The sequence below is a fragment of the Pipistrellus kuhlii genome, unplaced genomic scaffold (assembly GCF_014108245.1).
Source record: "Pipistrellus kuhlii isolate mPipKuh1 unplaced genomic scaffold, mPipKuh1.p scaffold_m20_p_13, whole genome shotgun sequence".
NCBI classification, from domain to species: domain Eukaryota; kingdom Metazoa; phylum Chordata; class Mammalia; order Chiroptera; family Vespertilionidae; genus Pipistrellus; species Pipistrellus kuhlii.
This window is the reverse complement of record NW_023425438.1, coordinates 29,387,601-29,414,498: the sequence shown is the minus strand read 5'-3', so window position 1 is coordinate 29,414,498 and position 26,898 is coordinate 29,387,601. Positions and strand designations below refer to the sequence as shown.

At 37.0% G+C, this 26,898-nt stretch overlaps 1 protein-coding gene and 1 pseudogene across 6 annotated transcripts in view; both read right to left on the bottom strand.

Moving 5' to 3' along the window:
- The window catches only part of PAPOLG (poly(A) polymerase gamma), a 43,840-nt gene that overhangs the window by 10,056 nt on the left and 6,886 nt on the right, over window positions 1–26,898 (bottom strand). For 5 of the 6 annotated variants that reach the window (XR_004987462.2, XM_036435412.2, XM_036435410.2 and 2 more), the window contains 16 exons: window positions 26,210–26,276; window positions 21,517–21,598; window positions 21,182–21,291; window positions 18,498–18,551; window positions 16,423–16,534; window positions 13,838–13,927; window positions 9,938–10,076; window positions 9,019–9,091; window positions 7,858–7,978; window positions 7,409–7,493; window positions 6,963–7,016; window positions 4,164–4,283; window positions 3,111–3,220; window positions 916–1,037; window positions 518–690; window positions 35–123 (listed from right to left, as the gene is read on the bottom strand). Coding sequence is in view for 5 of the 6 variants with exons in the window: in XM_036435412.2 (XP_036291305.1) it covers window positions 35–123; window positions 518–690; window positions 916–1,037; window positions 3,111–3,220; window positions 4,164–4,283; window positions 6,963–7,016; window positions 7,409–7,493; window positions 7,858–7,978; window positions 9,019–9,091; window positions 9,938–10,076; window positions 13,838–13,927; window positions 16,423–16,534; window positions 18,498–18,551; window positions 21,182–21,291; window positions 21,517–21,598; window positions 26,210–26,276 (1,601 nt within the window). In the remaining variant the exon portion in view is untranslated. The remainder of the gene's footprint in view (window positions 1–34; window positions 124–517; window positions 691–915; window positions 1,038–3,110; window positions 3,221–4,163; window positions 4,284–6,962; window positions 7,017–7,408; window positions 7,494–7,857; window positions 7,979–9,018; window positions 9,092–9,937; window positions 10,077–13,837; window positions 13,928–16,422; window positions 16,535–18,497; window positions 18,552–21,181; window positions 21,292–21,516; window positions 21,599–26,209; window positions 26,277–26,898) is intronic. The other variant, XM_045580767.1, reaches the window with a different exon arrangement.
- Window positions 1,873–1,954, bottom strand: LOC118717886 (annotated as a pseudogene).

The following is a 26,898-nucleotide window of genomic DNA, read 5'->3' as shown; positions in this document are numbered from 1 at the left end:
TAGAATCATTACTAGCAAAAGTGTAGATACCTACTTGCACCAATGACTGGAATAGATAGTCCTTGAGCTGGCGGAACATTCAATGGCTTTTCCACAATTACAGCAGCAGGTTCAGTGTTATTCCTATTAACAGTGTTAAATTAACATCACTAAATGACTAAAATTTTACTTATTTAAAACACTTTTAACATTTTAGGATAACTTCTTTCAAGTACTCCTATTTTAATATTTCATTGAGGAGAGAAAAGGGGAGGAAAAGGCAAATGACCCAATGAGAATTAAGAGAAAAAAATTTCAACAAAAAAAGTGCATTTCTGTGTACTAACCTAGTCCCAAATATTTATAAACCAACAGCATGTTCCATAAGATCATCAAAAACTCTCCAGTATTTCTAAACAAACTAACTGGTAAAAATAAAATAATTTAACAATTTTAAAAGTATTTAGAAAAGGTATAGAAAAGTTTATGTTATCCTCAAATAAACTGAAAACTGAAAGGACAATTTTGAAATACAGACCTTTCTGTTTCTCTTGGAGGAGAAATATCAGGTTTGGAAGGTTTGTTTGTAGACACTGGGGAATTAAAAGGTGTTCCATTATCAGTGTCTCTAGAGCTATCCAAACAATTGCTATCCAGAGATGATCTTTTGGATTGAGGTCCACTTGAACGATTGACATCAGAAAGACTTTGCTGAAAGGGGGGAAAGTTTTTAGTATTTCAAAAAGCAAATGAGACAACTTTTCAATTCTGAAATACATATAAAGCAAAATATCTTTAGTGATTAATGAAAGTGAGATTTTGGTCTTAGATTGAATTGTCTATATTGCCCCTCATTCTTTTCAATAGGTTTCCAAGCTGTGAGAATGAAAATTTAGTCCCTGGAATCATACTGGAGAATTAAGATTACAAACTCACCTTTTTCTTCTTTTGAAGGATCTCTGCTGGAAGATAGTGATGAAGTTGTTTTTTTTTAACATGAGTTGCTTCAATTTTCATTCCCTCCTTTAGCATGTTTATATTGTTTGCCTGTCTGTACACTGTAACAATGTTAATAGGTTAAATAAAAACTTCTTTCTGAACCAAGAACTGTTTACTTTTTCTGAAATGCATACTATTCATCACTACATAAACACAAAAAACCCCTTTTACAGAACAAATATTTCTAAAACCTTTTCACCAAGTCATAGTCCTAATCAAATACTAACCGATTTTCTCGTGTCCAACTTCTAAGACTTTTTCCAAATCAAATCTCATTAACAATATATGAAAAAAAGATTTTATTCAAATCTTGTTTTCTGCTATCTTCCCAAGAGGAAATCTCTTCTTTAAATTACTGCAAAGTCTAAGCTAATCCTTATACCAAATATCCAAGATGCAATCTAAGCTCTCCCCTTCCAGGAATCTTCTTTTACTACGCCAATTATGGAATGTCAGAAACCATCTAGAAGTACATCCTTATTATACAGGTGGGAAATGAGGCTGGACAGCCCTGCATCTTTGCTGGGATCAGAATACACACAACCCTAGATTCCTAGTGCTTTTCATACCTTATAAGAAAACCAGTTTTATTAGCTACTGCATAAATGATGTAATGTATACTAGCTGTGATTACCCAATCCTATATAATAAAAGTATAGTATGCAAATTGTCCCCATCCACAGGGAGTTCTTCCAGGAGTTTGCCCACGGGGGCGGGGATAGCCGGGGGAAGAGAGGGAATACCCGGCCCACCACTGCCAGCTGCTTAGGGACCCTTAACAGTGCAAATTTCATGCACTGGGCCTCTAGTTACATTATAAACTTTCTGAAGACAAGGATGGAAGGCTTCTATTGCATGGTAACTACTGTGAAATATGGTAAATCATTTAACCTCTTAGGGTTTCAGTATCTCTACCTATAGAACATTTTATAAATTTATACTACACTTGATCTTAGCCAAAAGGCCGAGAAGCGATACATTTTATAAATTTATAATAACCTCTTCATTTTTGAAAATTGAGCTCAAATTAGAATGGAAAAATTTATATCTGTTTTCATTCCAGATGGCTGATAAAAGAATCACCAGAAGTGCTTTTCAACTTGCAGATTCTCTGTCTCCATTCCCAGAGTGTGATTCAGTAGTACTAAGGTCATATAAGGAATGTGTACTTTGATGATAAATGTGAGGGCTAGTTCTAAAGAATTTGGAAATCTCAGAAGAGTCAAATCAAGGATATTGATAGTATGAATGTACAGTATTCCAGATTAAGACAACTCCAAATTTATAATAGATATATTAAGATATTCTAGAGATGTGTTATTAGGGAGCTAAATGTGAAAGAAACTCTTGAATAATTGTGAAATGTTTAGCAAGCCTGTACTGACTGATATTTCATGTAAAAAAAAAAAAAAAAGAGTCATTTTTATGACTGTGATTACAAGCCCTGGCTGTGCACACTAAGAATCACTTGTAGAGTTTTTTAAATCTTCTTTCTGTTTTAAAACAGATGATATATTCACATGTTACAAAATTCAAAGGGTTCAAAGGTATTCAATAAAATCTCATCCCTATCCCCTAAACACACCTAGAAGCAACCAGTTCTGTCAGTTTTCTTTTTTAAAAGTATATATCCTTCTAGAAATATTCTATTTCTAAGCAAGCATGCTTATATTCTTTACTTATATAAAAAGTAGTGCACTAAACACACTGTTCTGCAATTTCCCCTCCTACTGAATATGTCATGGAAATTGTTTCAACATGACTTCACTTTAATAGCATATCGTATTTTCCAGCGTATAATACAACCTGGCGTATAAGACGACCCCCTAATTTTACAGTTAAAACATAGATTTAGGCCTATATTCGCTGTATAAGACTACCCCCCACTTCCGAGGCAACACCAGTTCTTTTTTTAATAGACCGCCTCTCTGACTCTGGCCAATCTGAGCAGGCTTTTTACTAGAACACAGTGTTGTCTGATACGCCAGAAAATACGGTAGATTTTCATAAATGTATCATATTCACTTAACCAACTGTAGAACTTTAAAAATTCAGTCAGCCAGATCCTAGGCAGATAATACTGCATTAGAGCCAAGGTTGAGAACCATAGCTCTATGATGATAAAGTCTTACCTGTATCAGTAAATGACTGTATATCATATGTCAAGTCTATGTTAACACTTTCTGCATTCTCTACTCTCCGAAAAATTATTCCAAGGAACCACATTGATACGTAATTATTGCTGTAAGAAAATTTTTTAAAATTTCCATTAATTCTTTACACTTTTATAGATGCTATTTGGTAATTTTAAAACTTGGGTTTTTATGAAAGTACTAGAGGCCCAGCGCACGATTAAATCGTGTGCGGTTAGGGTGCCTAGGCCTAGCTGCAATCAGGGACATGTCCGCTACCCAGCACTGCTCCTCCACCTCCGTGGCCCCTGCCCCGCAAGCTCCTCATCCTCAGCCACCCATGCCCCATGACACTCCTCCACCTCAGCCGCCCCACGAAGCTCCATGCTAGCAGCCCCTACCCTGTGAGGCTCCTCGGACTCACCGCCGCCGTGGCCACAATGCTTCACCCCCTCAGCCATCCCATGAGGCTCCACGCTCACACAGTCCCTGCCCTGCGACACCCTTCTGCCTCAGCCGCCCGCCCCACAAGGCTCTCAGCCTCTGCAGCCCTGTCCTACCACGCTGAGAGCTGGACAGCTCCCTCCTCCCACCTCCAAGCCATGGGCGACTGGGAGCCCACAGCTCCTGCTCCCTCAGCTCCCTAGCCTGCTGTTCGGTTGTCCATCAGGTTGTTTTGGTTGTGATGGCACCTGGCTTTTTATATATTAGGATTAAGATAAATAAAAATTTCAATGGTTTGGCTAAATTCTTAAAACTGACACTAAGAATATTGGTAGATTACACTATTTTGTTAAAAGAAGGATTAAATGGCTTTGAAAATGACTTACTGAATATATATTTAAAGATGCCCCAAGTATAGGGCTGGAGATTTTGCTGGGGTCTATGGACTAACAACATAGTATGTACTTTGTTTTAATGCATGACTACTCAAATACATAATATATCACCCCGCCCCAGCAATGCCTGTTAAACAACAGTTTCACAACTGATCTTAAACAATGCATATGTCAAATATTATTTAAGAAATATATTATTAAAAAAATAACTCACTCTTTATAATGTTCCTTATTTCCTGGGAATGACTGGGGATTTACATGGGCAAGAGTAATAAATTCATTCCTTTCCAAGTTTCCAACAAGCACACGAATTTTTGATTCTACTAATCCAACCCTAAAATAAAAGACAGGATTTTTCCATATTAAACTTGGAAACTATATCCAAGTAAACAAAACAGCACTCTCAGCTATAATGCTTTACATATTCATTTAAGAAATTCAGTCCAATATATTACTCTTTAAAATACTATTCAAGTAAAAATGACAAGTTACTTAATCAATTTCTTGCCCCCCTCTTTTTAAAAAGAACTCATTTATTTAATGCATTCCTGATCTAAAATACTGACATGTAAAGACCATAAAATAGTTTTGATTTGAGCATATTTGTTTTTAAATCTTTTTCCACTTTCAAATTTTATGTCTAAACTAGAGGCCCAGTGCACAAATTTGTGCATGGGTGGGGTCGGCCAGCCTGGTCCCAATTGGGGCAGATTGGGGCTAGACCTGTGGGGAGGAGAAAGTGGGAGGTTGGCTGGCTGGCCCACCCCAATTGGGGCCCAATTAGAGCCTGGCTGGCTGGGGGCTGCAGGCGATTGGCCGGTGGGCTCTGCCCCTAATTGGGGTTAGCAGGCTGATTGGGGGCGGGGCCGGCTATAGGGAGGGACTGTAGGCCTGCTATCCCTGCCACCAAATGAGGGTGGGGGTGCTGATCAGGTGCCAGCAGCCTGGGGGAGGGGCCACTGGTGGTTGGCCAATGGGCCCTGCCCCTGATCAGGGTAGGGGACCCACTTGGGGTGGGGCCTGGCAGGGGGAAGGGCTGCAGGAGGTTGACCATCTGGCCCCACCCCCTATTGGGGTGAAGGGGGGTGATCAGGGGCAGAACTGACCCGGGAGAGGGACTGTGGGCACATCAAGGTGGTGGGGGCACATCAGGGGCAGTGTTGGCCAGGGGGAGGGGCTGCAGGAGGTTGGCCTGCTGGCCCCCAGGGTGGGGGGGGGGGGGTGGCGATTAGGGGTGGGGCTGGACAGGGGGAGGGGCTGCGGGCCAATCAGGGTGGAGGGGTTCATAGAGGACAAGACTGGCTGGGGGGAGGGGCTGCGAGAGGTTGGCCGGTTGGCCCCACCCCCGATTGGGCCAATTCTATGACCACAGTGGGCATCACAGCAACTGGTCATTCCAGCTCCTAGTTGCTGGCTTTTATAGATAGATAGATAGATAGATAGATAGATAGATAGATAGATAGATATAGATATAGATATAGATATATATAGGTATATATAGATATATAGATTCTAAGGCTAATCTCAGATCAGAGGAAAGGGGGTACAGGGGAGAATGGGAAAAGGTTAACCAAATAACTTATATGAATACTAGAAGCCTGGTGCACGATATTTGTGCACTGGGGGATTGAGGGTGGGCATCCCTTAGCTTGGGACCTATCGGGGGATGTCCACCTGGCATTTGTGGACATCCCCCAAGGGGTCCTTAGTGCTGCCACAGACGTGGGAGAGACTCCCACAATGCTGCTGCACTCACCAGCCATGAGCTCGTCTCCTGGCTGAGCAGCGAGCGCATTGACACCAGGGGGTAGCTCCTACGCTGAGTGTCTGCCCTCTGGTGGTCAGTGCATGTCATAGTGACCAGTTGTTCCCCTGTTTGGTCGATTTGCATATTAGCCTTTTATTATACAAGCTATGCATAGCCCATGGACACAGACAATAAGGTGGTGAAGACCTGGGGTTGGGCAGGATCTTGGTGGAGGGCAGAAAAGGGAGGAATTAAGAGAGGGAATACCTGTAATACTTTTTCATCAATAAAGATATATTTCTTTAAAAAGGGTAAGATATGTTTAAATAATGTGACTCAAAAAGCTAGTAATTAGCCCTTAATTTATGAAATACACATATAATACTCTTTCACTAATATTTTTTTAAAAGGCTAAGATTTTCACAGAATTGGTACTAGATACTGCATTTTAAAATTCACTAAAATCAGATCAGATACTACTAAAATTACCAGTTTCATCAGATTTCTGCAACTTTCTATCTCACTTAAGAAATGTGACTGCTGCCGAAACCAGTTTGGCTCAGTGGATAGAGCGTCCGTCTGCAGACTGAAAGGTCCCGGGTTCAATTCTGGTCAAGGGCATGTACCTTGGTTGCAGGCACATCCCCGGTGGGAGGTGTGCAAGAGGCAGCTGGTCGATGTTTCTCTCTCATCGACGTTTCTAGCTCTCTATCCCTCTCCCTTCCTCTCTGTAAAAAATCAATAAAATATATTTAAAATGAATAAATAAATAAAAAGAAAAATAAAAAGCACGTTCCTCATTCTTTAAAAAAAAAAAATGTGACTGCTGTCAGCTATCGTATTAATTTAATGATTTTAAGAATTAGAAAGACCAGCTACAAGAATACTTTTACATTTTTTTAAACACTAGAAAAAGCTTACACATTATAACTGTGTGTGCTCCAACAGTAGGCATATAAAATACTGAATTATTCCTTAAGGTAATCTAAATGAGAGATTGGCAAACTTTCTCTATAAAAGGCCAGATAAAAATTTTAGCCTTTGTGCTCCATTGTTTCTGTTGCAAATGTTCAATTCTGCCTTGTAGCAGGAAAGCAGCTATAGACAATATATAAATCAGTGGTTGATGCTCCATGGTCATGTACAACAATCATTAATAAGATTTTAAAATTTTGAAAATAGAGAAAGTGTTTATGGTGATAACATATTTATATGGTGCTTTATCATTTATAACAGTAAGTAGAGAACTTGAAATATAAGTCTTACCACTCGAGATGGTTTTCTTCTGTTGATGCACTGGCAGTCAATACTATATAATGTCTATGAAGAATTTTCAGCAACAATCAGGGGAATAAAAAAAACCATAAACATTGTTAGTATCTGCTTTTCCATCTTACTTTTTCTTTCTCCCAATGAACAAAAGAGCTAATGCACGCACACAGTTTATGAAAACCAAAATATACTTTAATTTTCACAAATTAATTCCAGACATTGCAATGAAAAAAACAATTCACTACAAACAAAAAGCCACTAATACTGGGTTACATACTATACTACTACAATATATAGAAACATCACTCAGGAGTTCTGGTAACCTATTCTCTTTCATTTGAAATATATGTGACAAGTGTGACCTATCATTTATTAACTTTGAAATAAGTTTAATGTTCTTCTTTATATACATACACACAAAATGAAAAATTTTCAAATACCTATACTTTTGAAAAAAATTTGGTGGCTCAAGTAGTTTGGACCAATCTGATTTCCCTTGAAGAATTTCACCTGTGACTGAAAGACCTAAGTTGAGAGAGAGAGAGAAAATGTTAATGACTATCATATTATCACCTTCTGCACTATTGTATTATCCACTCCCAAACCTCTAATCCCACCAAATTGAGTTAAAAAAAAAAAAAAAAAAAAAAAAAAAAAAGGTAACTTTATTATGTTCTTTCTCAGAGCACAAAAGTCAACTTCAACCAGATTAGGCTGATTCCATTTCTGGACTTAATATATTTTGGAAAACCAACTATTGAAAAAATAAATACACATTCGAAAGAATTTTAAGAAATAACAGGCACAAGTAATTGCAAAATAGAATAAAATTGTTGTCAACCAAAACCTTATGGGAATATCTAAAGGGCAATAGGGCCAATAGGTTTACCTTGTTTAAATTCTTCTATCATTACTGTTCGAGTTGATGTGGACACATTGTACGTAGAATTCTGTTGTGGGTAGGCAGGGGTGATTATGGGCATGAGATGATACCTATCTGATGGATTTACCTGTGAAATTAGAAGCAGAATAATTGATCTATTCTCCTATTTCAGTTGTCCTCATTTCATTTCCCCAGAAGTCTGAAGAATATGAAATATAAATTTAATACTACATTTCCTTAATTCTAAAAGTACATTTCCTCTCCCCAACTACATTTATTTCTGAAGTCAGATTTGACTGACAGTCAATGGAAACTCTACAGAAGTTTATTTTCCCCCCTGAAAAGCTGTTAAATTGATGGTGAACCATATAAACAATAGTCTCTTAGGACCAGGGAAATACAGTATCATAGCTGCAAATAAGCATTGTCTGGTCCAATGGTTCTCAATCTTCTTTCTGCACCTATTTAATGGGTGACTTTCCCCTATGTTACTCAGAAAAATGAGCAATTATTCTAAAAGCAAAAGGTGAGACATGCTATTTTGGAACTATGAATCTGCTTTTTAAATTGTACTGCAAAGCAAATCCTTTACATATAAGCTTCAGTACTGTATTAGAAATTATCTGGCCGGGACCGGTTTGGCTCAGTGGATAGAGCATTGGCCTGCGGACTGAAAGGTTCCGAGTTAGATTCCAGTCAAGGGCATGTACCTTGGTTGCAGGCACATCCCCAGTGGGGGGTATGCAAGAGGCAGCTGGTAGATATTTCTCTCTCATCGACGTTTCTAACTCTCTGTCCCTCTCAATTCCTGTGTAAAATCAATATATTATTTTTGATAATTTATTAGAAAATATATTAAAAAAAGAGAAAAGAAATTATCTGTAAGACAGTTTTAAAAGTAGATTATGACATTTTGGCTGATAAAACCACTCCCATAGTCCCATGTTATGTCATTAAAAATCATAGTTATAATTTTTAATGACATAACATTTGGATTATCATTGGAAAAACACATCATCTGCATAAAAAAATACAGCAAAGGAAGGGAAGGGACTATAGTTACATTAGAAAGAAGATGAGCAGGCACAAGAATTATCTTTAGATTATAATTTGGAGAACTGTCCTTTTCATAAAAGACTTAATGAAATTCTATAATAAGTCACTTACTCGAGGATCCCAAACAGGCAAATTCAAATTGCTTTCTTCGGGTTGCTTTAGCAGCACAGGATTTGGCCATTCCCTAACATGATAAGACAGATTAGCTCACACAGGGCCTCACCTTGGCAACCATATAAAATATTAAGATCATTTAACTTTGTTCCAACTTTCATACAGCAAATGTTTTGGGTATTTGGCATTTTAAAAAAATTGAAAATAGCTGCTCATTTTAAAGCAATGTTCTCTGAAATGTTTTGTCCATTAGCTGTATCTAATTTAAATCTGAATGTTTCCTTTCCTTCTCATTTACTTTCAAGGATTAACTCTGGCAACAGCAACAGTTAATATTCACTGAAAATACTCCTACGTTAACAAACCCATGCAGCAGCTATGATTATAATATCTATTTTACTTGAGGAGATCTTAAATGACCTCGACATAATTAGTAATTGGCTTGTATTGTGACCACTCTTTCAAGCTAAAGATGCACATTACAGACCCCCGGAAAGTGACATCTGGTGTCCCATCACAGCCTCAAATTTGATGTTTTCAAATTAAAAAAAAAAAAAAGGAAAAAAAGAATGTAAGCTCTGGCCAGTGTTTCTAAATGGTTAGAGCATTGGCCCATACACCCAAGAGGTCTCGGGTTCTATTCCCGGTCAAGGGCCCATACCTGGGTTGCAGGTTCAGTCCCCAGCTCTGATGTTTCTCTCTCCCCCATTCCTCTTCCCTCCCCTTCCACTCTATCTAAATCAATGGAAAAATATCCTCGGGTGAGTATTAACCAAAATATATAAATAAAAAGGGAATGTTAAGACAATAATAATAATAATAAAAAAAATCTAGACATAGCTCTTAAATTTCCAAACAAATTTCCAAATAGGCAGAGGTTAGTAAATAAGTGAAAATTTTTTTCTTGGATACTTACCACTTGGAAAACACTAAAAAGAACTTATGAACTAAAGTAGAAGCTGCTGCATTTGGATATAATTGGCAAGTTCTTGCAACTAACATTGCCCAAGAGACACCACCAAGGAATCCCAGCATGTTGGAATAAATACCACGTCCTATAAAATTAAAATATTTGTTAATTATTGTTAGGACCTACTATCCATGTCATTCAACTGTAAAGAAAAGGATTACTTCCTTCATAAGACTGTTGCTTAGAACTCTCTCTCTATAGAAACATTAAAATCTCACAGCTGATGTGGCTTAGTGGTTGAGCATCAACCCATGGACCAGGAGTTTGATTCCAGGTCAGGACACATGCCTGAAACCCAGACAGGATCCCCAGTAGGGGGCGTGCAGGAGGCAGCTGATGAATGATTCTCTCTCATCATTGATGTTTTTCTCTCCCCCATTTCTGATATCAATAAAAAATGTTTTTAAAAAAACACACTAACATCAATAAGTAGACCTTCAAGCTAGGCCTCATCTTATTGATAAACCATAACCTGCTCACCATAGCCCCATAACTTTGCCCTCCAATACAGACACCTTATTCTCTGAGTTCTGACTGCCCAACTAGATTCCACTGGTATGATATTGGGATCTCCCACATTTCAATATTTACGGTTGAGAAAGAAATGAAAAAAGGCAAGATATCTGGAGAGTTCTATAAGTAGGGAAGAATAAACATTTCATTAGTAATCATATTCATGAGCATTTTAAAATCAAGTGTAAAGCTGGGGACTAACTTTAGTATTTTGCATAATTATTCTGCATAATTTGCATAACTTTAGAATTTTCCATAAAGCACATCACTGATATCACTCAATTCCTGTATGGTATTTCTTATAGCAATCTATAAAAAAGCATTACTATATTTCAGTAAACTTAAGATACTTCCAATTATATTATTTTATATCCCATTAAGCAAGCAAGAGAAAAAATAGACATTTTTTTATATATCAATTTCAGATATATTAAATGTGAAAGATATGCATCTAAGAATTAACAAAACATGGCATTTAATCTGTAAGGGAAGACAAATTACTTGTGATATCCTCTCAGTATAAATTACTTTATCCTGACTATACAAGGTAACTGAGCCAAAAGACAAATTCTACTTGCTTAAGGTTTTTTTTTTTAGATGTGCACTAGTATTATGGTAGCTACTAGTTATATTTGGCTATTTTTTTTTTTTGAAGGGGATATAACAGCTTTTGAGACATCATTAACATACCTTATGAGTCATCCATTTAAAGTATAAAGTTCAATGGCTTTTAATACATTCTTTACCGAGTTGTGCAATCATCACTATAATCAATTCTGGAACATTTCATCACCCTCAAAAGAAACCTTTAACATCCTATTTCCTGTGCCCCCAATCCTCCATAACTTAGGCAACCTATAATCTACTTTGTCTCTCTAGATTTGCTGTTCTGGACATTTCATATAAGTGGAATTGTACAATATGTGGACTTTTACGACTAGTTTCTTTCATTCAACATAATGGTTTTAATGTTCATTTATGTTGTAATATATATCAATATACTTCATTCCTTTTTTATTGCCAAATAATACTCCACATTATGGGTATAGCACTTTTTGTTTACCTGTTCAGTTTATATATGGTTGCTTCTACTTTTTTACTATTATGAATAAAACTGCTATGAACTGTTGTGTATCAGTTTTTGTGTGGACATATCTTTTTACTTGTTAGGTGCTATTTAATCTTAAATTAAATACAATTTAAAATTTAGTTCCTCACTTACACATTTCAAGGACTTGGTAGCTACATGGTTACTGTATTGGACAGCACAATACCGTGTTTCCCCGAAAATAAGACCTACTTACAGGTTTCCTTCTGAGTGAAATATAAGGCATCCTCCCCAAAAAATAAGGCCTCCCCTAGGCTCTATCTCAGAATGCTATTGCTAAACATGAGAGATTTGGTCCACTGATTCTGAAAGAAAGGGAGTCACAAGAAATTCACCAGGAAATTCAGGAATTGGATTGTTATGATGATGTTCCAGAAGATGATGACATGATTGTCACTGAATAAATGAGTAAATTCTTGATACTGTAGGATCCACAGTTTGTCTAGTATGTGTTGGCAACTACCGTACTACCGTACCGTACAGAGGTAATAAATTTCCTTTATTTTCATTTAACAATAAATGTGTACTGTATTCTTCTTCGTGGAAAAATAAGACATCCCCTGAAATAAGTCCTAGCGCATCTTTGGGAGCAAAAATTAATATAAGACACTGTCTTATTTTGGGGGAAACAGGGTAGGAAACATTTCCATCATTACAGAAAGTTTTTATTGGAGAGCACTGTTTCAGACTATGAAAAACCTGGTGCCTGAAGTGTAGCAGTTGAATGTAGTTACAGATAGTACAAATGTGCATGCAGCTCAGGACTGGGCCTTTTACTAACCATATCCTATACATTTAAACTAGTGCAGTTCCAGGTTTTATTAGAAGGGGGTTATAGTGTAAAAACAAAAACAAGTTAAAACTGTCACTGTAGGCTTTTCATTTAATAAATTTACTTAACACTTACTATAAACTTTGTTGGTGATGGGGAGATAAAGATAAGTAAGGCAGTCCTAACCAGAGAGAGCTCAAAGATCAGTAAGGAGTTCATTCTTCAAGTCCTAACTTATTCCGACTGCCTGGTTGAAACCCAAAATGGAAAGTCAGGGGCTTTACAGTTTTCACCCATGGCAGAAAGAAGTAGAATTACACATTATAGCACCATAACTATTGCACCTGAAAAAGAAATAGCTTCCCCAAAACTTATTGGACCTCAATCGGTATCAATAGGCTCCAGAGTTTTCGTGTATGCTTCTATTATAAGCAACTGAAAACGATAATTTTGCCAGAATGGCTACATCAATAAATCAACAAACACTAAGTGGTGGCAAGGATATAGAAAAAAGGGAACTGCCGAAACCGGTTTGGCTCAGTGGTAGAGCGTAGGTCTGCGGACTGAAGGGTCCCGGGTTCAATTCCGGCCAAGGGCATGTACATTGGTTGCGGGCACATCCCCGGCGGGGAGTGTACAGGAGGTGGCCGGTGGATGTTTCTCTCTCATTGACGTTTCTGGCGCGCTCTCTCTCTCTCTCTCTCCCCCTTCCTCTCTGTGAAAAATCAATAAAATATATTAAAAAAAAAAGGGAACTCTAGTGCACTGCTGGTGGGAATGCAGACTGGTGCAGTCACTGTGGAAAACAGTATGGAGGTTCTTCAAAAAATTAAAAATGGAACTGCCATTTGGCCCAGCAATCCCACTTCTAAAAATATATCCTAAGAATTAGGAAACACCAATCAGAAAAAATATATGCACTCCTATGTTCATATCAGCATTATTTACAATAGCTAAGATCTGAAAACAGCCCAAGAACCCATCAGTAGATGAGTGGATAAAAAAGTGTGGTACACAATGGTATATGTGGCTATAAAAAAGAAGGATCTCTTACCCTTTATGACGGCACAGATGGACTTAGAGACTATTATGTAAGTGAAATAAGCCAGTAAGAGAAAGACAAATATCACATGATCTCACTTATATGTGGAATCTAATGAACAAAATAAACTGACAAACAAAATAGGTCCATAGGTATGGATGCACAAACAAAATAACAGATCTCAGTATGGGTTGGGGGGTGAGGGGACAGGAAGAGATTAACTGAAGAACATATATGCATGTATGTTTAACCCATGGGCATAGACAACAGTATGGGGAAGGCCTAGAGTGGGCAAGGGTTGGGTAGAGGACGCAAAAAGGAGAAAATGGGAGACATTTGTAATATTGTCAACAAAAAAGAAAATTATAATTTTATAATGCGAACATACAATAAAAGAGTTGGGATACTTACGTTTTGCCCATAATTTGACTGCTCTCAGGGTGAGTCTAAAAGTTTCTTTATTTGGCACTAAATGCAAAATTTCATCAGTAACTCTACATCCTGAAAAAGATAAAGCATTCATATTTCATTATGCAACAAAAACCCAGTTAATTCAAAGACTTTCATTTAAAGAATTAAATTCATTTAAATAATTCAAAAGCATATGGGTAAAGCAATCTAATACTAAAATAAGAGAAAGGTCTGACTATCTTTTTAGCATTCTTCCACATTTGACTTGACTGTTAATTAAATATCCCAAGTTATAAGAGTGTTATTGCTTTAATGCAAATCTTATTCACAAACACTGCGATTTACTGTTGCACTCTGGAAAGAGCAAAACACAATGATTCAGTTAAACAAAAGATACTATGAACCAGTAGTTCTCAAAGTATGGTCTATGGACCCCAGGGAATCTTTAAATCAAACCTATTTTATAACTGCACTAAGGCTTTCTTTGCCTGTTTCACTGTGTTAACATGTGCATTGAAAGAAGTGGTGGGTAAAACTGCTGGTACGTTAGCAGTAAATTAAAGCTGTAGCAACACTGTACTAAGCATTAGACAGACATTTGCAGTTAGAAGAGAGCTATGGAATCTGTACGGATATTTGAACATGTTTGAAGCAAGCTGAGCTACCCGTTTTTTGTGTGTGTGTATGTTTTTTTTTAAAAAGGAATACCAACTTTATTTGAAATAATGATTGACAGACAACTATGGCTATTCATGCTTGAGTATTTAGCAGATATTTTCTAAAAACAAAACAAAGTGAGCCTTATATCAAGGAAAACAAATGACAATATTTGTTGCCAATAATAACATTTGAGCTTCCAAGTAAAAAATTAGAATTATGGATAACTAATATCTGTTACTGTAAACTTGACAGCATTTTAATACTTAGACTTGTCTGATGATATTCGATATATTAATAAATGTAATTTTGATTTTATAACAAAATGTGAGTTAACATTTACAAGAGCCAAATAACTTTGTGAACCAGAATTTTCCAAATGATCAAGGCATCATCGTACAAAATCAAGCATGGGTAAAATCCAATTAAAAAACAAGACAGACCAATGCATTTTTTTAAATATATATTTTATTGATTTTTCACAGAGAGGAAGAGAAAGAGATAGAGAGTTAGAAACATCGATGAGAGAGAATCATCTATCAGCTGCCTCCTGCACACCTTCCACTGGGGATGTGCCCACAACCAAGGCACATGCGCTTGACCGGAATCGAACCTAGGACCCTTTAGTCAGCAGGCCAACGCTCCATCCATTGAGTCAAACCGGTTTTGGCAGACCAATGCATTTTTAATGTAACAGTTCAAAAAATTAACTGATATGATTTTAGATTAGATATTCTAACTAACCTTTTGAAAAAGATAACTTTTACTCAGCAATAAAAGGAGAAAACTACTAATATATACTACAAACACAGATGTATTTCACAAACATTGTAAATAAAAGAAGCCAAACACATAAAATTAATGTTCACCAAAACCGGTTTGGCTCAATGGATAGAGTGTTGGCCTGCAGACTGAAAGGTTCGATTCCAGTGAAGGGCATGTACGTTGGTTGCGGACACCCCCCAGTAGGGGGTGTGCAAGAGGCAGCTGATCGATGATTCTCTCTCATCGATGTTTCTAACTCTCTATCACTCTCTGTAAAAAAACAATAAAATATATTTAAAACAAACAAACAAACAAAAAAACCCGTAACGTTCCCATTTATATGAAATGTCCAGGTAAGGCAAATCCATAAAAAGAAAAAATATATTAGGGGTTGCCTGGGATTGAGGATTTGGAAAAGGGAATGATTATAAATAGGTATGAGGGATCTTTAGAGGATGATGAAAATGTTCCAAAATTCAATTGTAGTGCACAACTCTAAATATACTAAAAACTACTAAATTGTATACCTAAAAAGAATGAATTTTTTTGTATGTAATTAGACCTCAATAAAACTGTGGAAAAGAAAAAAAAACAAAAACTGTCACCGGTCAAGTTCTAGTGTAATATCAAAGAATATCGACAATTATCTTCCCTATTCCAATTATATATCTCTTCCCATGCTTCAATCAAAACAAAATATTATAAGAGATTGACTATAAAGGAGATATGAAAATCTAGCTATATTCTATTAAAAAGATGTGCAAAAATGCAAACCAAAGCCATTGTTCACACAAAAATTTTTACTGTTATTTTAAAATGAACACACACTTTAAAACTTTCTCGATTTTTATTTCTGATATGGTAAATATTGACCATATTAGATGGTCAGTATTAGATATAACCCACATAAACAAAAGATCTTTGGGGTCTTCAATAAATTTTTAAAGTGCAAACCGGTCCTGAGACCAATACTTTTGAGAACCACTATTACAAACATCAACAACATTCAAACAAGTTTCTTTTAAAGATGTTTAAATGTGGTCAGAGAAATGTGTACAGAGAAAATTACATCATTTTAAAAATGATTTAAAAGTCCATTACTAGTTCTGCAAAAAGATTTTTGTTTTCAGGCAGATGGCTGAGATTTCTTTTTAGAAGCTTACCATTTAAGCTGCGAATACACCTTATATCAAGGCTTCTCAGTCGAGAGTCATCTCTTAGATCTAAATTATCTGATATGGTTTGTATTGCCAGTCTTGCAAAAACTAGGTCAATCTTTGGAAAGATGCAAAAAAAGAGAAAAATATTATTTTCTCTCCTTCTAGTCCATTCTCCCCTTTCCCCACCTTAAAAAGGTAAAATGTTGTAATTATTAGTTTTAGAAGTTCTCTAAAACTTCAAAAGGCCTATGTAGGCAATCTCAAATGCAAAAATCACTGAAAACTTTTGTGAGGGCAACTGAATCTTCAAATTAAGGGAAAGCATTTTAATTTTAACATATATGCCAAGCACTAAAAACAAACAAACAAACAAACAAAAAACACATCAACTTAAGACCTTACAAGTGAATTTCTAGATAAAGGTGACAAATCCAACACACATTTATATTCACTTCCTCTTGAAACCTGTCTAAAATACGAGCACAATTTTGTTTTGTTTTTATTTAGTTTTAAATACATAATGCAATAGGACAAAGGAAAATATGAGACAATAACAAAAATTATGAAAGCTGGAAAGAGATTGACTATAAAGGGTAAGTGGGTAAGTGGTAACAGACTCAGCAGATCTCAAATAGCAAAGATTAAAAATATCTATAACCAGGAAATAAGGACAAAAGACTATAAATACATACATAATAAAGAGGAATATTTAAGAGAATAAAAAAACTCTTAGAAATTAAATATGTGACAGCAGAAATGGAAAACAATAGAAAGTTTGGAAGAGAAAACCACAAATAGTAGAACAAAAATATGAAGATGTGGCCAATAAGTGGAAGGAAAAATTTTGGAGAAAAAAAGGAGGGGCGGCAATCCTAGAGGTCCAGCACACAAATATTTAGGAGCTCCAGAAAGGAGAGAAGAAACAAAGGCAGGAAATCCAGTGGAAGTCAATACAATTTCTAAGAACTGAAGGGCAGGAGTTTCTAAGTTGAAAGAGGACTACTGAATACCTAGCATATCTGATTGAAAAGACATATACTAAACTATATCACCATGAATTTTACAACTGTGAAGACTAGAAGGAAAAAATCATGTAAGTGTCCAAAGAGACAAAATAGATTACATACAAAGGATGAGGAATTAAAATGGCATCACACTTTTCAACATAGCATGGAAGCTAGAAGACAATGAAGCAAGGCCTTCAAAATTGTTAGAACTATTACTTAGCCAAACTACCATTTTGGTGTGAGAAAAGTACACATTTTAAATATGCAAGATCTAAAAAATGTGTGCTTTCTCAGGAAGCTAGTGGGTGAGTGGCACTAAAATGAGAGTTAAGAAAGAAAACTTTAGAGAGAGGCAAGAGGAAATCCCAGGATGATAGTAAAAAAAGAAAAGAAAAGAAAAAAAAAGGTGTTAGGATGTCAGGTGGATCAGCCATGGAGAATAATCAGTGTGAATTAGAACAGGTGAGAAGATTCTGAGATATTTTTTCATAATGATGACAGAATACTTGAGAAATTAAAGGAGATTTAGACAACTATGACAGGGGGGTTTGAATTAGTCTTAAAAATAAGGCCCAAGTGCTGAAACCGGTTTGGCTCAGTGGATAGAGCATCGGCCTACAGACTGAAGGGTCCCAGGTTCGATTCCGGTAAAGGGCATGTACCTTGGTTGCGGGCACATCCCCAGTAGGGGGTGTGCAGGGGGCAGCTGATCAATGATTCTCTCTCATCGATGTTTCTAACTCTCTATCCCTCTCTTTCTTTCTGTAAAAAAAATCAATATATTAAAAAAAAGAAAAAAAAAGAATAAGGCCCAAGCAAACAAATTGCAAAACAATTAACATAATATTATTATGTTAGGAGATTATGGAAATGAGACTAGGGTAGGGATGAAAGTTGGTTCATTTTCCATCAACAGATAGAAGAGAGAGATGTGAGGGTCTATTTAAAGACTATTTGATTAGTTAAAATAGATTTTTAAGTCTTATTTAAAAAAAAAAGAAGAAAACTCAAAGAGCCCTAATGGATTAAATAGTTCAACTGTAAAGTCAGAAAAATATTAAAAAGACTTACCTCAATTCCATCAAATTCAAATTTTATAACAGGAACAAAGGCATCTTCTACAGCCTACAAAAGAAGAAAAATTTACACACACACACACACACACACACACACACACACACACAAACACACACAGTAGGTCCTCGGGTTACGACGGAGATCTGTTCCTATGGCGCTTTGCTATAACTCGGAACCCACCTACGTAAGTACCTATGTCACTCACATGGAGCACATACATAGCAGTCATGAAGTGAAACAGTAAAAAAAATTTAAAAGGTAACAATTCCTGACCTTTACTTGAGGTAAATAAATAATAAAAAACAAAAAGCACATATATACATACGTTGAAATGACAAACTTTTTTTTTTATAAATAGAGGCCCAGTGCACAAAATTCGTGCACAGCCTGCACCCTCTCCAATCTGGGACCCCTTGAGAGATGTCCGGTGGGACAGGCCTAAATGTGCAGTTAGACATCCTTCTCACAAACCAGGACTGCTGGCTCCCAACCACTCGCCTGCCTACCTTCCTGATTGCCCCTAACTGCTTCTGCCTGCCAGCCTGATCACTCCCCTAACCACTCCCTGCCAGCCTGATTGATGTCTAATTGCCCCCCTCCCAGCTTGTTTGCCCCAACTTCCCTCCTCTGCCAGCCTGGTCAACCCTAACTGCCCTCCCTTGCAGGCCTGGTCCCTCCCAACAACCCTCCCCTGCTGGCCATCTTGTATCCACATGGTGGCAGGATCTTTTACCACATGAGGGCAGCCATCTAGTTTGTTGGAGTGATGGTCAATCTGCATATTACTCTTTTATTAGATAGGATAGAGGCCTGGTGCATGGATGGGGGCCAGCTGGTTTACCCTGAAGGGTGTCCCAGATCAGGGTGGGGGTTCCCTTGGAGCATGGGGTGGCCTGGGCGAGGGGCCAGTAGTGGTTTTCAGGCCAGCCACACACCCCAGCGACCCAAGAGGAGGTCCTGGTATCTGAAACTTATTTATCTTCTACAATTGAAACTTTGTAGCCTGGAGCAGAGCCAAGCCTCCAGCTGGCTCTGTGCTGGCAGCCATTTCTGTTAGGATTTATCTATATTTTCTATAATTGAAACTTTGTAGTCTTAAGCAGAGGCCTGGGCTGGCCGGGGTGTGCAGAAAGCTTAGCTTCCTCCATTGCCGGGGAAACCCAAGACTCCCTCCTGCTCTCTCCATGGCCATAGCCATCTTGGTTGGGTTAATTTGCCTACTCGCTCCTGATTGGCTGGTGGGTGTGGCTTGTGGGTGTAGTGGAGTGATGGTTAATTTGCATATTACTCTTTTATTCAATAGTATGGGAGATGACGAAACCATGAAATGACATATATCGAGTCCTACATAACCCAAGGACTGTCTGTGTGTGTGTATACATATAGATATACACATACACATACATATACATACATACATACATATATGGCATCATCCTTTCTACATCTTTCCTATGAATGCCTTTGCTCTCTCTCTATAAACTGTAATCCTTTCTACATCATTCCTAATTACCAATAATGTGAATTCCTTTGTTCCCAATTTGCATTAAACTCAACAGAAAAAGTGAAAATGTTCTTGGCCTCACATTCTAGGTAAATACTTCTACTTTGTGACTGTGTTATTTAAGATGCACAAAATGACAGTTTTATCTATCTTAATCTCCTAAAAATATTCATCATAGACTGGCAGGCAGAATTACTATCATCTGAGTACTTATGATTGTTGATCAAATTGAAAACTGATTATTTACAAAGAGCACTTGTGTTAGAAATTAAAATACAATCAGAATTTATGATTAATCTATCAAAAATAATACAGTCAATATAGTTTGGATTTAGTAGAAAAGTCTGGGTCTTCTTTAATCCTAATATAAATTTTTTATCTTCTTCATTCCCACACACCCAAATAATGCAGAGCCTTTGAACTTCACCTTATCCTAACATCTCAGATAGTATTAGAACTATTCACTCGGTTAGTCCCCCCAACCCCTTCTTCCCATAAACTATGTCTTGTTCACTTGTATTTGTGGGACTAAGGCTAATGTCTGATGGATCATTAGTGTTGAAACTAATTTGCTGAATGAATGGCTATATATAAAAGCCCAGCAACTAAATAGTGGAACTACCAGAACAATCTGTCGACCAGTTGCTATGGTGTGTACTCACCACCAGGGGCACATTCTCAACGCAGGAGCTTCCCCCTGGTGGTCAGTGCACTCCCACTGTGGGAGCACCGCTCAGCTGACCAGGATGAATGGCGCTCCCACAGCAGGCTGATCACTGCAGGCCACGCCCCCACAAGTGCACGAATCCGTGCACCGGGTCTTGACTATACATATGAAGGGTTACTACTAATTAAACTTTATGTATGTAAATTATTTCATGGGTCCTCAAAAAACTTTATAAAAATGTTATTTTACACCATCTCCATTTTACAAGAGAGGAAAACAAAGGCTCAGAAAGAATGGGTAGTGACCAAAATCTAAGAGCTAATATTTGGTAGATTTCTAGATTCAAATCCAGATGTGTAAAATGATAAAGCCCATGTTATTAATCATTATCCATTATTTTAACAAGATAGAGTAACTTTTTAAGAAATATTTCAACAATCGTAAGCCCTAGCTGCTTTTAGAATTTTATTAACAAGTTCAAGATACTAAATACCAGAGGACACTTACTCTTAAATTTCTAATGCCGTCTTGGTGCTTCAATTTTTCAAAAAAAGACTGAAAAAAATCAGATCTCTCCACATGTCTTGGAGCTACACAAAGTGCATCAATGTCAGCTCCTACAAATCAAAATATTTCTTATGAATTAGTGCATATTATGTATCATATTTTTGTTAAGTACACACAAACAGGTAAAAGAAAATATGTAATGATAGAAAATGCTAATAATAATTAGTTCTGAGTAGTGAGATAATGGGAATTTTTCTTCTGTATTTTAAAATTATGAATAAATAAAAGTTTGTTAGTGAACATTTTTATTAGTAAAACACAGAAAAGCCCGTTACCTTTGGTATGTACTCCAAGCCTATAGGAGCCAAAAGTGAAAATTTTACCACCAACAGCAGCCACAACAGAAGGTGGTAGATTCTAAAATAAAATTAAACAAAAAGCATTCAATTATTCAAATTATTTAGCATAAAAGTCACCTAACTGCTACAGATACATACTGTATTTGTCACCTTAAATAAGCTGAGATGTGTACAAATATTTCAGACCTCTTTTGGTTCCAACTTGAATAAGGAGGGAAGACAAAAATCCATGCCCACTACACATGTACACATCTCTATATAAGAAAAATACTTTTTATCACATGACCCTACTTGTCCTCTCCAATTGCATATCTTTGGCTCCTTCCTCTCAATAGTCACAAGAAATTTTACCCAACTAATTCGTACTTTCAGCTCTCTATATTATCACTAGAGGCCTGGTGCATGGAATTCTTGCATGGGCAGGGTCCCTAGGCCTGGCCGGCTATCAGGGCTGATCTGGGCCTCCCTTCCAAGTCGCCCCCTCGTGTTCAGTGCATGTAATAGTGAGCAGTCGAACTCCCACAGGGACAATTTGCATATTGGCCTTTTATTATATAATACTCTTGACTAATCCCATTTGCCCTTTTTTTTTTTTTTTTAATGACAGATAAGCTTAATATCTTGATCCTAGCTCAGCAACCTTTCTGCCCATACTTATACTCATTTTTCATCTTTTTGGCTCACAATTTAGTATATACCACCTCCTTAATTCTAGGATATTTAAGAGTATCATAAAGCTACCTCTTGCCCTTAGTCCTTATTTTCTCTTATTCCACTGTGTACAAAATTCACTGATTGATATTCTTAAATTACTCTATTATAACTCTTCTACCCAATACACTCTTCCCTGACCACTGAGGTAAGGATCCTTGGATCCTAAGGAAGTTCACAATATGCTCATATGAATCTTTCTTGCCTCATTTCCTGACCTTCCCTTCTGAAGATCCAACTGCCAACATGTCACACCATCCAGTCTCTCCATTGCATTTGCCATTTTCCCTGCCTTGAATGTTTGCCCATCTCAATACCATTTATTTTTCAAAGTTCACTTCAAGTTCCACCTCTTTCATGAAGCCTTTCTTAATTATTTTCCCCTCCCCCGCCACTGCTCCTCTATTATCTTTAACCCCTTTTATACTATATTTAGTGATCTTCCTTTTTCTGTCCGTAAGTTCCACTTCTTCAACTATATTTAAATCCCTTAGAAGGTGAGAATGGTGCCTCCAACAACTCTTATTTCCCCACAATGCCCAGTGCAAATTCCAAAGAATAGTATCTGCTGATTAACTTGAATAAAAATATCTGTATAACAGGATATTGTTGTTACTTCCTCTGCTTAATAAATAATGTTTCAAGGTCCAGTGCACAAAATTCGTGCATGGTGTGTGTGTGTGTGTATGTCTCTTAGCCCAGCCTGCACCCTCTCTAATCTGAGATCCCTCTCATAATCCAGGACTGCTGGCTCCCAACTGCTTGCCTGCTTGCCTGCCTGCCTGCCTGATTGCCCTTAATTGCTTCTGCCTGCCATCCTAATCGCCCCCTAACCATCCCCTGCCAGCCTGATAGACACCAACTGCCCTCACCTGCAGGCCTGGTTGCCCCCAATTGCCCTCCCCTGCAGGCCTGGTTGCCCCCAAAGTTGCCCTCCCCTGCAGGCCTGGTCCCCCCCGAACTGCCATTCCCTGCAGGCCTGTTCTCTCCCAACTGCCCTTCCTTGCAGGTCTGGCCCCTCCCAATAACCCACCCTTGCTGGCCTGATCGCCCACAACTGCCCTTCCCTGCCAGCCATCTTGTGTCCACATGGAGGCAGCCATCTTTGACCACATTAGGGTGGCCATCTTGTGTGTTGGAGTAATGGTCAATTTGCATATTACTCCTATTAGATAGGATAATTTTACAGCTAGAATGGAGTTAGTAAATTTATTGATGACTAATGTAAATCAAAGTATAGAGAAGCAAGGACCTTTTATTTTACCCTCTTCCTAACACCTTCCTACTTTGAAAAACACGATTCTTATATGACATGAGAAAGTAACACACCAAATATCTGAGTAAAATATTTTTGCCACAAACCTACTAACTAAAATAATTTGTTTTGGAGTTACAGACTGTTTAAATATCCCAATTGTGTAGAGAATATTCAAATAATCTTTTTAAAAATATATATTTTATTGATTTTTTACAGCGAGGGAGACTGAGGGATAGAGTTAGAGACATCAATAAGAGAAAAACATCGATCAGCTGCCTCCTGCACACCCTCTACTGGTGATGTGCCCGCAAACAAGGTACATGCCCTTGACCAGAATCGAACCTGGGACCTTTCAGTCCGCAGGCCGACGCTTTATCCACTGAGCCAAACGGGTTTCGGCTCAAATAATCTTGATCTAACTCAAATCCTTCAGATATTTTCCAAACTAAAACATGCATAAATGAAAAAATTATAATTGATACATAAAATGACCACTTTATCCATGCGATAGAAGATGTTAAAATCAATTTAAATTCTTAAATAACTAGATACTTTATTTACTTTGCTTTTGAAAAAAGTCAAGTTGTGGCAAAGTCTCAAAATTTTAACAATGGTTTTATGCCTAGATTTTGAATGAAAACCAGCTACAGGGTTTTTATAGATTAAAGACCAAACTGATTAAAATGAAATAAAAAGCAATTTTATTAATTAAAAAAATTTTGACCTAGAAAATCTCAAATTGTACTAGATTTTTCTTTTAAGTGCAAAGATACCATGCAGTAAAAAAACTAGGTCATCTCTCAACAAATTAATCTAACTCTTTTTGCTAATAAATGTACCCTTGAATGGGGATGGAAACAAAGACCTTTGCACAATCACAATAGCTGACATAAAGACCATACACAAAAAGTTCTGAAGCTGGTTACTCTGATTTTAAAATATTTCTAGCAAGTTGGGTATTTGGTTTGCACACCCATTGAAATTATGGACTGATTAGAGAGGGACAACAGGTTTCCTTAACATATTTTTAAATATATATTTTACTTATTCTTTTAAAAGAGAGGAAGGAAGAGGGATAGAGAGCTAGAAACATTGATGGGAGAGAATCATTGATCAGCTGCCTCCTGCAAACTTCCCACTGGGGATGTATCTGCAACCAAGGTACCTGTCCTTGACTGGAATTGAACCTGGGACCGATCCATTGAGCCAAACCCGTTAGGGCTTCCCTAACATTTATTTAATGTCTGAGCCCTGTCCTGGTGTTGTGCAGGTGAACAAGACAGGCCTTTTTCTTAAGAAGTTGATCAACTAGTAGCAGAGATATAAATATGAATTCTTTTTATTATTCATTATGACTAGCATTTAACTTGCTCAAAATACAACTTATCTGAAAATTTCAACTATTGATAACCCTACTGAGAGCTCAGAAATGAGCCAGTAGCCATTTAGCAGCAAAAGTAAACAGAATAAAGATCATTTATCTAAAGCCAATGACTACAAACTTAATAGAGTCCCTCATAATCTTATTTATAATTTTGTTTAAAAGAACTCAATTTTAAATATGTATCATAGGTACAGAAAGAAATAATAAAAGTTGTAAAGAAAAGAAGTCTAACAGATGTTTATGTAATTTCTAAACCCATGCAGAGTAGAAAGTGAGTTTGTAGACACAAATTGACTGCTTTCAGACATTAACTTTCAGCTGACTGCTGTTAAGGGCAAGATGGAAAAACTATAAAAAACAAACAAAAACCTTAATATACAACAGTTTGGGCCACTTAATCAAAGGACAAATAGTATCACCAGTTGGAACATCCCTACCTCATTTTAGTACAGTCAGTAATATAATATTCATAATGATGATTCTCAAATGAAAATACAGTTATATTAAAAATACAAAAGCAAATATATAATTAATTTTAGAAGAAAAATAGTTAAACTACCACAGGAGAAAAAGTTGTATAATTATAAATTAGGATTTGCAAATTTCTATGTCTCAGGGGTCACGTAGGTATGCAAATGAGGAAAATATCCTTAAGACACAAAAAAACTGACTGATAAATGACAGGCGCTGCTTCAGAGAGGGCAGGGAGTGGGGAAGCTGTGAGACATTCCTGCAGAGCAAAAGCCCAATTCCATTCAAGCCTCTTCCTGCCTTCCACAAAGGCAGGCCCAGTATTGCCAGAGCTGATATTTCAGAAGAAGTCCCAAATCTGGCTTTTTAAATAAAGCATCTTAATATTTATTCTTTTATTTTTTCTTTAAATATATTTTATTGATTTTTTACAGAGAGGAACAGAGAGAGATAGTAACATCGATGAGAGAGAAACATCGACCAGCTGCCTCCTGCACACTCCCCACCAGGGATGCGCCTGCAACCAAGGTACATGCCCTTGACTGGAATCAAACCTGGGACCCTTCAGTCCGCAGGCAAAGTATCTTAATATTTAAATTGTGGCCCACTACTGTGAGTCATGCAAGATATTTATGTAGAGTTTTAGCTAATTGGCTACCTCTGAGGTAAACCCTCATTTTTTTTTTTTTTTTAGATTCAATTGTCCAGACCAATTCATTACCAAGTATATCAAAGAGCCAGTTTTAATGTATTTCAGATTATTCTCAACTTCTAAATCTTATTACCAGGACTAAAGAAGAGGATGTAATGACACTATGAATTCAATGCAGTTTTAAAAGTCTTACCTTACTCTCACTAACATCGGAAATCCATTCTTTTACTAAATTGTTCAATTTACCAAGAACAACCAGCCTATAATAAAAAAATAAAAAATAGCATGCTTTTTATTAAAAAACAAATGAATAAGCAAACAATATTTTAAAAGCAACTAAGTATATAGGCAGTACCTTTGTGTTAGTGTTAGGGTAAAGGCATATTATACACACACTAATGCTATCACCTCTCTTTGGCATTCTTAGGTCCCAAAGAGTTCCAAAGAGATAATATATATGACAGTAGTGTTTCCATCTTTGAGTTATTTTCAAAATTCAAGAAGCCTAATAAGGTCAAATTACCTTTAAGAAGACTGCAAAGGCCAATGAGTTATCAAATATTTTGGCCCTACATTGGAATAAAAATCAATTCAATGTGATAATAATAGAGATTAGCATTCTCTCATTGAAAGTTATAGGTTTTTGGATAATTAAAATGGGTAATTATTGGCTGCTTTTTATGAATATTCTTAATAAATGCAAATTGATATTAAAACAAATTTGCAACCAATGGCATATCCAAATCCATATTAAAAGAAAGAAGAGCCTAGCTGGTTTGGCTCAGTGGATAAAGTGCCAGCCTATAGACTGAAGGGTCCCAGGTTCGATTCCCATCAAGGAAATGCACCTTGGTTGCAGGCGCATACCTGGTGGGGAGTGTG